Source organism: Centroberyx affinis, unplaced genomic scaffold (genome assembly GCF_046629955.1).
Source record: "Centroberyx affinis isolate AG114_WGS23_722 - 3 ecotype Tasmania unplaced genomic scaffold, CSIRO-AGI_Caff_v1 ptg000495l_1, whole genome shotgun sequence".
In the NCBI taxonomy this organism is placed as follows: Eukaryota; Metazoa; Chordata; class Actinopteri; order Beryciformes; family Berycidae; genus Centroberyx; species Centroberyx affinis.
In genome coordinates, this window is record NW_027279148.1 from 45,161 (window position 1) to 56,637 (window position 11,477).

At 40.8% G+C, this 11,477-nt stretch overlaps 1 protein-coding gene across 2 annotated transcripts; it reads left to right on the forward strand.

Annotated features, from left to right (window-relative positions):
* The first annotated feature begins 2,832 nt into the window (after positions 1 to 2,832).
* Positions 2,833 to 9,561, forward strand: LOC139642562 (ras-related protein Rab-1B-like). Of its 2 annotated transcripts, XM_071517441.1 has the most exons (6): positions 2,833 to 2,933; positions 5,495 to 5,567; positions 5,685 to 5,780; positions 7,450 to 7,545; positions 7,829 to 7,960; positions 8,687 to 9,561. In XM_071517441.1, exons 1-6 carry the CDS (start codon positions 2,920 to 2,922, stop codon positions 8,924 to 8,926), a joined length of 651 nt encoding a protein of 216 aa, XP_071373542.1. In that variant the 5' UTR covers positions 2,833 to 2,919; the 3' UTR covers positions 8,927 to 9,561. The 2 variants fall into 2 exon arrangements, with proteins under 2 accessions (XP_071373542.1, XP_071373541.1); XM_071517440.1 differs by lacking the exon at positions 2,833 to 2,933 and having other exon boundaries at positions 5,469 to 5,567.
* Positions 9,562 to 11,477: the final 1,916 nt, after the last annotated feature.

Consider the following 11,477-nt stretch of genomic DNA (forward strand, 5'->3'; position numbering starts at 1 on the left):
TTCTAAGTATGCAATGTTTCATCCCAGAATTATATTCTTATCAGGGTGGAAAAAACATGGTATTTACACCATGGGTCACTAAAAGTCAGACTAATTAAATTCTTTTAGAGGTAGCAGTTCTTTAACGCAAAATAAAAATTTTTACTTGTTTCATTGAGGTGTGAGTTTTACATGTAGGTGGAGAGAGCCACAGCATAGTAAGAGCAACGGTTTTTGCATAAAAAGTGAGATCTATTGCATGCTGGTCTCTCTCCTGCTCCTGTGGGTGGAGAAATTGGTCTCTCTTCTTCTTCTACGATGGATTTCTCCCTGTATGATTGTTGAACGTCTCTTGGTGCAAAATGGCGGCTCTAGAAAGAAGAAGCCCTCGCTCTTTGATTCTGAGGGACTGACACCAAAACCTGACGTTTACCGCTGAGGTTTTACATCCTGAAACATTTTCTCATATCAAACTCCATTGTAGCTGCTGGAAATGAAGAACTTCTAGTCAGTCAGACAGACAGATTGAGAGTGCTGAATGTCAAACAGATGAATTGCGACTCCACTAACTTTCCCTTCTGACTCCATCAGTGTGCAGCAGACAGTGTGTGATAAACACACTGATTTGATTAAAGTGCAGCGATCATATAATACTGACACCATGCTTCAACACACAGCAATGACAACAACATTTACCACTCATTATGGGAATAATCAACCACATCATTGGACTCGGTCTGTGTGTGTCTGTGTGTGTGTGTGTGTGTGTGTCTGTGTGTGTGTGTGTGTGTGTGTAAATTAATAAGGCAGATCATTCCATTCTGTGTGTTAGAGTGTGTTTGGGCATGTGTGGTTTTGTGTTTATGTGTGAGAAAGACAGAAAGAGAGAGAGTTTATGCTGCGGCCTCGAGTGTGTGAATGTCTACTTTTTCATTGTGTTTGTGTGTGTGTGTGTGTGTGTGTGAGTGTGTGTGCGCGTGTGTGTGTGCGTGTTCTTGTATTTCTATACAAGAGGACCTCTTAAGGCTCTTTTTCCTTTGGACTGGTAGCTTTTGCTATCATTGATTAGCTATAATCTACATTAAGTAACTTTATTATTATGTTGGTCCGATGCCTAAATTGAGTTGCAGGTCAGTTGAGTTCTGTCTATACAACATTACTATTGGCTGAGTATTTGCATGCGGCAACCAACTGTAGATAGATTAGATATGCAGTAATAATTTAACTTAATTGTCACATTTTTTTTTTTTCAGACCCCGGCGTTTTCAGACCCCTAAAACGGAGACTTTTGAAAACGCTGCTGACCCCGTTTTAGTTCCAAAACTCCGGGATTGTGTTTTAGTCCGGACGGGCGGAAACGGAGACTTTTGAAAACGATGACGCAGACGCCCACGTTCGCTTCCTGATCGGGTCTTATCAGTCACGATGTGTCCTTCCCTGATTCGTCACGCCCCTATCACGTGACCCTTTTCCGGAAGAAAACAAACGACATCAGCTTTGACTACCAGTGGTTAATTCAACATGGATAACGAATTACAGGCGTTGCTGACCTTGTTGTCTATGCTAGCAGCTGTTGTGCAGTTAAATTCTGCATTTTATATAATGCTACTACTGCCTACATGCACAGGAGGCAAGCTATTATTCAAGCGTTTTGCGACAATTCCCGTGTCCAGCGGCGTTATCAGCCCTACATGGAGCACCGGTTTTGGGTGAGGCCGGGAAGAACCAGTGCCTGGTGGGATAAATTTATCAATGAAGTTGTGGTTCCTGAGGAATGGCGAGAAAACTTTTGAATGTCCAGATCGGCCCTGATCAGCCTCAGCGAAAGACTACGTCCGCATGTGGAAGGAGTAACGCATGCATGTTGTATTACCAATCTGACAATCTGCTTCCTGTTTACACCGGCACGCACATGCCCAGTGTACGTGAATGGTCATGTGATATGCGTTTTCAGGCGTGTCAGTATGGACGGAGATTATTTCTGAAACGCTCGTATGGACGGAGATCGTTTTCCGCTGTTTTAAAATGAAAACGTATTCGTGTGGATGTGGCATGTTCTTGCCATTTGGAAATAAAAAGAAGCTTCAACACTGGACTACACACATGCAATACAACAAGCTAATTCCTCCTTAATGACATCTAAACTTCCAAAACAAAAATAAGCTGCTTGCCATTCAGTGTTTGCATTGATCTGACGATGCAACCTCTACTCTGCAGACGCTCCTAGGCATCGGCTGATATTCTGTCATTGTGTTATTTGTAGTTGCTTCACTAGTCTCAGTGTTACAGCCCATTCTTGTGTGTTTTTGGGGGCGTGGCAGCTGCTGTCAGTCCAGTGACGTCTGAACACTGGAGACACTGTCAGGAAGTGATCTGTGGGAGGAGCAGTGTGGTGCAAAACACCACAGCAGAGACCAGTGACCGTATAGCACCAAACACATCACCAAAAAACAAAACTAAACAGACTCACTTTAAGGTTGGTTTAGGGGTTAGGACTTTGGTTTAGTAAGGGTTAAGGTTAGGGCTAGGGAGTGAATCTATTTAACGAAGGTCCTCACAAGTATAGCAATACAAATGTGTGTGTGTATGTGTGTGTGTGTGTGTGTGTGTGTCTAGGTTCCAGGTGCTGTCCCCAGTGTAACCTGAGCTGGTCTTTATTAATAAATAATGCCTCCGAACCAGGCTCATCATTCAGCTTGCTAGGTAGGTAGCTAGCCTGGCTGCCATTTGCCCTCTAAAGGACGGATACACTCACACACACACACACACACACACACACATACACACACACACACACACACACACTCACATATACGCACAGCAAAACAGCAAGCAGCATCACGGACACAGAGACAGACATAATCTGTCTGTTTTCAGGCTCAGGTTTGAGTTTTAGGGATTTTTGATTTTGTTTCATCATCTGGAGCAACCTCTCTGATCATGAATCCTGAGTAGTGAGTATTGCTGTTCCTTCATATACGCTGTGTGTGTGAGTGTTGAAATGTTAAATATTTTAAGAGTTTCCTTCCAAAATGAAACATCTACCGTTTGAAAGAACTGACACCTACACTTTCAAAATGACTGCTGACATCGGAGTCATCTTAACACCTTGCAAAATACTTCTGTTTTTGAGGATGGAGTCATCTGTGGCTTTGAACTATTGACTGATGATTTTCAGATAGAAACATTATATTTATGCATCTATTCCAAGATGGATATATAGTGTTTTGGAATGAAACCCTTGATATCTGTATGTCAGTATTAAGGTTAAATCCAGCTATCTTGTGTGTCACTACTGATACATTAACTTGATCCTGCAAGTATATGTTAGCTTGATCTTGTGTGTAAGTACTGATATGTTGCTTTACTGTCTATTTAAATACAGATTATGTCGCCTTTATCTACCATATGTGTGGTTGCTGGTGACTTTGAAGTAGATTGTGTTGTGGACAGCTATTCTGTCCAGGACAAGGCCATGAACATGTACATTTAATGATTTTATTTTTATTTTTAGTCTGGGTTTAAGATTAATCTCTGTATTTGGATCCATCCCCTGGTCTATTATAGTCCTTTCTGACCCCTTTAACTTTAAAATATGAAATAAATGAATACATTTTCTGTGTGGGCTGTAAAAGTCGATGACTGCCAAGCAGAAAGACTCCAGAGGCACGGATTAAATTTGTCTGCTGCCACTGCACCGCACTCTGCAAATTTTGCCATTTGCCCTACAGTCACTTTTTAGGGTTTATATTAGATTACAACAAAAATTAAACCCTAAACGCTGCTTACTTGCTGGAATGAAAAAGGCTGCATTCTCAGCGTGTATAGGATCTACAGTTTGCAGTGGCAGCCATGTTGGCTCCACAGTTCTGCTCCATGGCTGTCGCTATGGTGACTGGTGATTCTGTTGTCTATGTCACCATGGCAACACTGTGGAGGACATTGTTCCATATTTACAGCCAGCACTTGTTAGTTCTAGAGAAGGAGAAGCAACATGGAGACCAGAGAACAAACTAGAGAATCTGAGTTTGACAGATGGCAAAAACCAAAAGTGAAAGCAGTAAGATGTTTTCATACCACAGCAACCAGTTTCATATGAGAGTAAACCAAGCATCTGAACCAGGTTTCTCATAATCATGGAGTATGAGCTTAAAGGATAAGGCTGGTGTTTTTTAACGCATTGCTTACCGTCAACAAATCCTATGAAAATAACAAAATCAACAATGCGTTTGCTCTACTCCCGTTACTTTCTGACTTCCCACGTACCGTTTTTAGCCGTCATTGGCTCCAATTGTAAGCTAAAAACCTTGAAATCCAGCTCACAAAGTGATAGTTTACATTTTAAAAATCGCTAACTGTTACCACGAAAAGTCAGACTGTTGTAGTTATTACCAAATCAAATTAAAATGGGAACAAATTCTTCATTACGCCGGGGACTATTTTCGGTGCTACGGAACTACTTTCCTGAGATCGCAAAGTGTTTACAGCCGGCTTATTAAGTTGTTTGAGGAAAAAGTCGGCCGGCCCGGTGCATGGTGATGATGAAATATGTTGCCCAGAGCAGCAGCATGGCTCTGTGCCGGGTTTTTAACCGCTTTTTTAATACAATGGAGTTCTATGGCTGCTGGGACATGGCTGCATTGGGCAGCGGCGACATGGACGAGACTTGTTGGCAAAACAAAATCATTGCTGATTTTATTATTTTCATAGGATTTGTTGACAGTACGTAATGCATTAAAAAACACCGGCCTTATTCATTAAGCAGGTTATTGTAACTCAGTTAACATGCATCCGAAACCGGGTTACTTTAGTAATCGTGTTAAGAAGGTAATATTCCATGGATGTAAATGTAGTTACTGACTATTTTGCTTTAGAAGTTTCCTCTAATATTGATTTATTTTTTTTGTTAAGATCAGTTTTGATCAGATTTGAAGCAATGAAAAAGAGCAAAAGCTGCCAGGCATAACCTAGTTTTTGTCCCTGTTGTCACCTGTTTCAGCTGTGTGACATCAGTGTCGCTGTCATCACATATATTCTCTCCTAGTTTGCTAGCAGTGAGTGAGATGGCTCTGTCTACTGCTGAAATTATATATTTTTTTGAAGGTCTAATATTCAAATCTCTTTTTTTTCCTTTCTTTCTTTTTTTTTTTTTTTGGTGGACCAGAAGTGCAGAATGAGCACTTCTGTGGCTTTGTAACGGGACGATAATCCAACATCTGTATCATGGTTGCTAGCAACATATTTTTTAAGAAATAGATTAAGTTGATAAATCATATGATAACTTTGTACCAGGTTTCTACATTTCTACTGATATGTTTTACATGTATAGTAAATGAGAACCAACAATTCTACTCATTTTCACCATAGATGATAAAAAAGGAGCAAGATAGGATCAGAAAAAAATGTCAACAACACTATACTGGTGCATTACATCTTAAAACCAACTGTGAACTGTGTTTTGGTATACTACTGTGTGTGTGTGTGTATGTATGTCTATGTGTGTGTCCTCTCCCAGTGACTATCTGTTCAAGCTTCTTCTGATCGGAGACTCTGGAGTTGGCAAGTCATGTCTGCTGCTGCGCTTTGCGGTAGGCCTGTCCTCAGACAGTCTACAGCACACACACACACACACACCCAATACAGATTGTTTAAACATGTTTTCCAAGTTGTTGACCATCTACCCCCCCCCCCCCCCCCCACCTCAGGACGACACCTACACAGAGAGCTACATCTCCACCATCGGAGTGGACTTCAAGATCAGGACCATCGACATGGAGGGGAAGACAGTCAAACTACAAATTGTAAGTTCAGACGAGACGATAAGACAGTGAATTGGTCAATTTATCAGATGTTTTTATAATATTTATATTCATTCTGAAGTAGCCTATGTATTAATAACAAGAAATCAGTGTTATTTCTCTACCTACAATACAGATAGTCATGGAATTCTGGACAAAATCATATCTAACAATAACAAATATTCTCAGACTTGGGTCAGAGAGGCAAAACTCATCAAGTGGGGGTCCGTGGCCCTAATGTGGACTAAATTATGGGTCCTTGATATGAAAAAGGTTGAGAATGACTGACCTAGACCCATGGCACGCTACACAAGCTAACGTTACAGTTCCCATAAGGTCTGATAACTATCTGAAATCATATCTAACAATGAAAATATTCTCAGATTTGGGTCCACAAGAAAAAATATAATCAAATGGGGGTCCGTGGCCTTAATGTGGACTAAATTAGGGGTCCTTGATATGAAAAAGGTTGAGAATCACTGATGTAGCCTATAAACCTATATGTTTGTTGCTATGCAGATGCTTAAATACATGCAGATGATTGAAGTGTTATGGATGCTCATCTCAGCACTTGTTAGTACAGTTAATTGAAACTATTTATGAATTCTCAGGTTACATGGAACAGCCTAACTGGAGATTGTAGTTTGGAATTTAAGTGATTTGTTTCCAGGAGAGTTTTGCCTGCAGCCTCCCTGGGAATAATAATAAACATTTCAAACTGTCAAATCAGTACTGATAAGAAATCAAGTCAAGATGCAGTTCTCAGGTTTGCCCATGCTCGCTGGGATCAGATGCAGTTCAGTGACATCAGAGCTATCCTAAGCTGCAAAAAATACATTTCACATACTGTATATTTGAGAATATATTCAGAGAAATGCTTCAAAATATGTTGAGATTTGTCAGAGATTTATATACACGTGTAGATGGCATTAATCCTAAATGTAATTAGACACTGGAGCTGCATTTTCTTGGGATGTGCTCTTGATAATGTGAGAGTAGCAGTGTCGTGTTCTGTGTGCCGAAGGTCTCCGTCTTTCTCTCTGAAACTGTGTTTAACATTTGGCAAGCTGTCTAGCAAAGCTGAAGTGAGATGATTTCAACGGATTGAAGATGATAGCCTCCTGTTAGCAGTGTCAGCACAACAGGTAGCATGCCAAAGCAAAAGGATAGGTTAGAGAATATAAAAGAACTATGATATTCAAAATGAATTAATAACATAAATGAAGCCTTTGCAGACAGCTCTCCTGTTTATAGCATCTCTTTAAATTAATTGGGTTCTTTAATGTAGCATTGAGAATCAAGCATCACAGTATACAAACCAAATGCTGTATAAAAAAATATATATGTAAAATTGAAGGGAATGGTGTATAATATGTATATATATACAGTACTGTACAAAAGTATTTTTTATATAATTTCTTAGAAGTCTTAGATGTTTATTTGTTTTCTGCATTAGTGTGTCAGTAGACTAATGAAATGAAAAGTTTCTGAATATCAAAACTTTACAATAAACAGCAGTTTTGAAAGCATCTTTGCTTTATGGATATCTTTGACATATGCCTAAGACTTTTGCACAGTACTGTATATATGTTCCTATCACTGTCTATATATCTGTATGTGTGTGTGTGGGTATATCAATATACATGTGTGTGTGTGTGTGTGTTTCTCCCAGTGGGACACAGCAGGTCAGGAGAGGTTTCGCACCATCACCTCCAGCTACTACAGAGGAGCTCATGGCATCATCATCGTCTACGATGTCACCGAGCAGGTGTGTGTGTGTGTGTGTGTGTGTGTGTGTGTGTGTGTGTGTGTGTGTGTGTGTGTGCGTGCGTGCGTGCGTGCGTGCGTGCGTGCGTGCGTGCGTGTGTGTGTGTGTGTGTCACTGGTACCTACAAGATAATCAGTTGTGTGGGAGAGGGTTTGAACACTAACTTCTCTCCTCCTCCTCCCCTCTCCCCTCCTTTCCTTTCCTCTCTTTTCCTCTCCTCCTCTCCTCTCCTCTCCTCTCCTCTCCTCTCCTCTCCTCTCCTCTCGCCTCCTCTCCTCCTCAGGAGTCCTTCAACAACGTGAAGCAGTGGCTGGAGGAGATCGAGCGCTACGCCTGTGAAAACGTCTCCAGGCTGCTGGTGGGAAACAAGTCTGACCTCATTAGCAAGAAAGTGGTGGACTGTGCCACTGCTCAGGTACACACAGGCTCAGTGTGTCATGATAAAATGTACTGGTATTTTAAGAGTTAATTTCCCAAAAACACCAAATATCCATTTTTGAAAAACAAGTCCTTACCTGAAGTTTAATATTTCTCAAATCAAGAGAATCCAGCCAGTGTTCTCATTTATTTAGGACTTAAATCACCTACTGCCCTTTAAAAAGACTCATCATTTGGTTCAATTTTAAACTATCAATTGTTTAGTAAGTATACGTGTCACTTTCAAATGGTGTCTGTCTCATTTTGGAAGGAGACTCTTCATTCATAGATGCCGGATTATTCACACAGAAACAAGGTGTATGCAGTTAAAGTTGAATGACGTTCATTTTCAGTAGTAAAATCTGTCTTTCTCTGTCCCTGGGGGATTACTGTGATCACAGGGCAAAACGTTCAAATCGGTCCCAGAGACAGAATACAGTTGGGATCTGAGATGTGAACCCGGGGATTTGAACTCAACCTGAGAGTGCCGTGTTTTTTTCTTTGGGGAATTCATGCCTGTACTTCCTCATATGTATCTTACGTGACAGGCAAAGAATATCCTTAGTATAAGTATTGTTGTACCCGCCAATCATAAAGCACCTGTTTTTGCTGTCCTCTACTAACTCAGATCCAAGAAGCACTCCTTTCTTATTCTCTTTTCTTACTCTTCTTTCAAACTGAGAGCTGATGTGAGTGTCCCTCCCCCTCTCCCTCCCTCCTGCAGGATCTGGCCTCGTCTCTCCGCGTCCCCTTCATGGAGACGAGCGCCAAGAGCTCTGACAACGTGGAGAGGGCTTTCCTCACCATGGCCTCGGAGATCCACAAGCGTCTGGCCAGCGAGGGAGGGGGGATGCAGGGCGAGGGGGCGGCGGCCAAGGCCCAGACCGCCAAGATCAACAGCGCCCCCCTGTGGCCCGGAGGGGAAAAGCAGATGCAGGCGCAGGAGGCTGGAAACTGCTGCTGAGCGGGAGACGAGGCCTCGCTGATCTGACTACAACGCCGCGTACACCGTTAAATAAAGAAGAGAGGTGTGTCATTTTCAACACATCCGCCCGTCTTGTTTCTGGACGAAACACGTTTGTGTTTTTTGACAACAAAAAGTGTCAGAGTCAGCTTTTTGACACAACATATCATTGCTATTGCGTAAAAACCTTGCATCAAAAATTTTGACTTTTCAGGAACAAAGAAAAACAGCCGCGTTTTTAGCTTGACAACAATAGATTTTTGAGTTTATGAAGTTGTTGTTTTTTAATTAAGGATATTTTGGCATTTCTGCTTTATTTGATAGTGGAGACAGACAGGTTAGATTACAGAGAGGAGGATGACAATTTAAGTTGAACGATTCAACTTAAGTTAAAAGATGAAAATCACCAAAAGTGGAGTAACAAGGTTTTCACATGACAACAGCACTATGTTAATGATAAGGCATGTTGACACGGTATAGGAAGTTTCATTACAAAATTAAATATCAGCTATTTGAAAAAACATAACACCAACCTTTACAAAATGACCCATGGCAAAAAAGTAGTTTTTCAGGTATAATACATAACTGAAGCCCTTGGTTGACAAAATAAAAACATTTTTAGCTTCATTTACTGATGAATGTACAGTGTGATGTAAGCTCCTGGTTAACATCATCGCCCTCAGAGATGATTTATTGTGTTCAACAACTTTTGTTGTGTATTGTTTGTTGTTTGATTATGTCAATAAAGACATCTTTATGGATACCATTTGTGTAGCTGCACAGATAATTAGTGGTCAGGAACACATAAGGTTAGTATGTGTGTGTTTACATATATACTGTGTATATACTGTACAGTATAAATATATTAAATAATTTACATATTGGACATTTTATAATTGTCAATTATGAGTCAAAGAGGAATACAGGGACTTGTATTCCATCTTTTTACACTTGGCCGGAGACCTTAATGCATTTGACCCAATTAATATGTAACTTCTCACCCTGAGAGAGAGCCATGGCTGCTGGAAGTCTCTCAAGTTATTCTCTCTCTCTCTCAAATAAGAGAGAGAGAGAATAGAGAGAATAGGCAGAGTTATTCTCTCTCTCTCTCAAATAAGAGAGAGAGAGAATAACTCTCTGTCAAATGTCAGTGGATGAGATTAAAACAAACTGGAACCTCGGACCAAGAGGAGTCATGGAGGAGTCAGCTGCAGTGGGGAATCAGTCTGCTCTCTCTGTTAAAATTTGCCGTGCACATTTCACCTGGTAGAGATGCAGCGCTCTCACTACTTATATTGCGCCTCAGGTATTCTAATTGGGAAAATGCGACTGACTTAATTTGCATAAGTGGTCTTAGTAAATCAGGTGCTAAACTGGTGAAAGCTGCGCTCATTAAGTTGCACACATAATTAGCGTGCCACTTAGTAAATATGCCACTTATTGCCTTGTGTTCTGGAGTAGTACTGCAAGTACTGCAAGATGTGTTGCTGGAATCTATTCTTTCCCAGTGTTACCTGCCTATTCCATGCACCTGGTCAGTAAATTGTGCCAGAATTCCTTTTCATCTACTGTTAAAAGTTGCCCAGCTCACTCCATCTGCCATTTTAGAGGAGCATTGCACAGCCAAATGATAATGATTTGGAAATTTGGACGGCCCCCATAGCCATCAGGTCTATTACATTAAAAATGCAGATCTCTAGAGGCAGCAAAAGCAGCATGTGCCATCCAAGAAAAGAAGGTAGAGGTTTGTCTGTGTGTGAGACTCTCTGTCGGCTGGGTAAGTGACAATATCTGATGTTATTTTTGAGTAGATAAATCTAGATAAAGTCTAGATATGTTCATGCAAATGAACATATCAAGACTTTATAAACATATCTGGGCTAAATGTGTATCAGAGACATCTATACCTTGCTCTTCCCTCCACCTCCACCTCTAATGTAAAGGAATTTGTCATTTATACAATCTTCCCAGCAGAGCATCAAGCTTGAAATTAAGAACGCAGAGACAACTGTCCGCAAGGATATGCAGGCAAAAATCAATGACCTCTCCACCCTTGTTATCCAGATAAAGGTCGCTCTGGGCAGGCACTTCAGAAACTGCAGATGATCGACACTGTTAATTAGTTATTGGACTTCTCTTCTTCTTCTTCTGTTCTTGCTCTGTGTCTTATTTGGGGGGATCAGCAGACGGCAACAATTCAGATTGAGGACTGCAGTGATCATGGTATCCACATCACCATTCAATTGCGGGGATGCGTCTTATTTTTCTTCCAGTGAAAAACTATATTCTGATATACTAAATACTGGATAACCCATGTCAATGTATGTGATTATTGGAAGAGAGAAAAAGCTTTGCATCAGGGCCAATACTACAACTAACTGGTCCATTTTCATCTAACTGTGCACCCTGCAAGAGTCAGATGTTGCTTTGACATTTTACCTACAACTGAAAGAGACTTGTTATGCCAACTGGCATGAAACTGCACATGCTTTACTCAAACATCAATAACTTTTGTACAGTTTATGTGACTGCCTTGCTGTAAATGCAAGAA

What these genes read in the sequence shown, in the direction of transcription:
- LOC139642562 (XM_071517440.1), top strand. Translation starts at nt 5,469, where the DNA reads ATGTCTATGTGTGTGTCCTCTCCCAGTGACTATCTGTTCAAGCTTCTT. An exon ending in GTCTGCTGCTGCGCTTTGCG is followed by an intron (nt 5,568 to 5,684) that starts GTAGGCCTGTCC and finishes CCCCCACCTCAG; the next exon opens with GACGACACCTACACAGAGAG. An exon ending in TCTACGATGTCACCGAGCAG is followed by an intron (nt 7,546 to 7,828) that starts GTGTGTGTGTGT and finishes TCTCCTCCTCAG; the next exon opens with GAGTCCTTCAACAACGTGAA.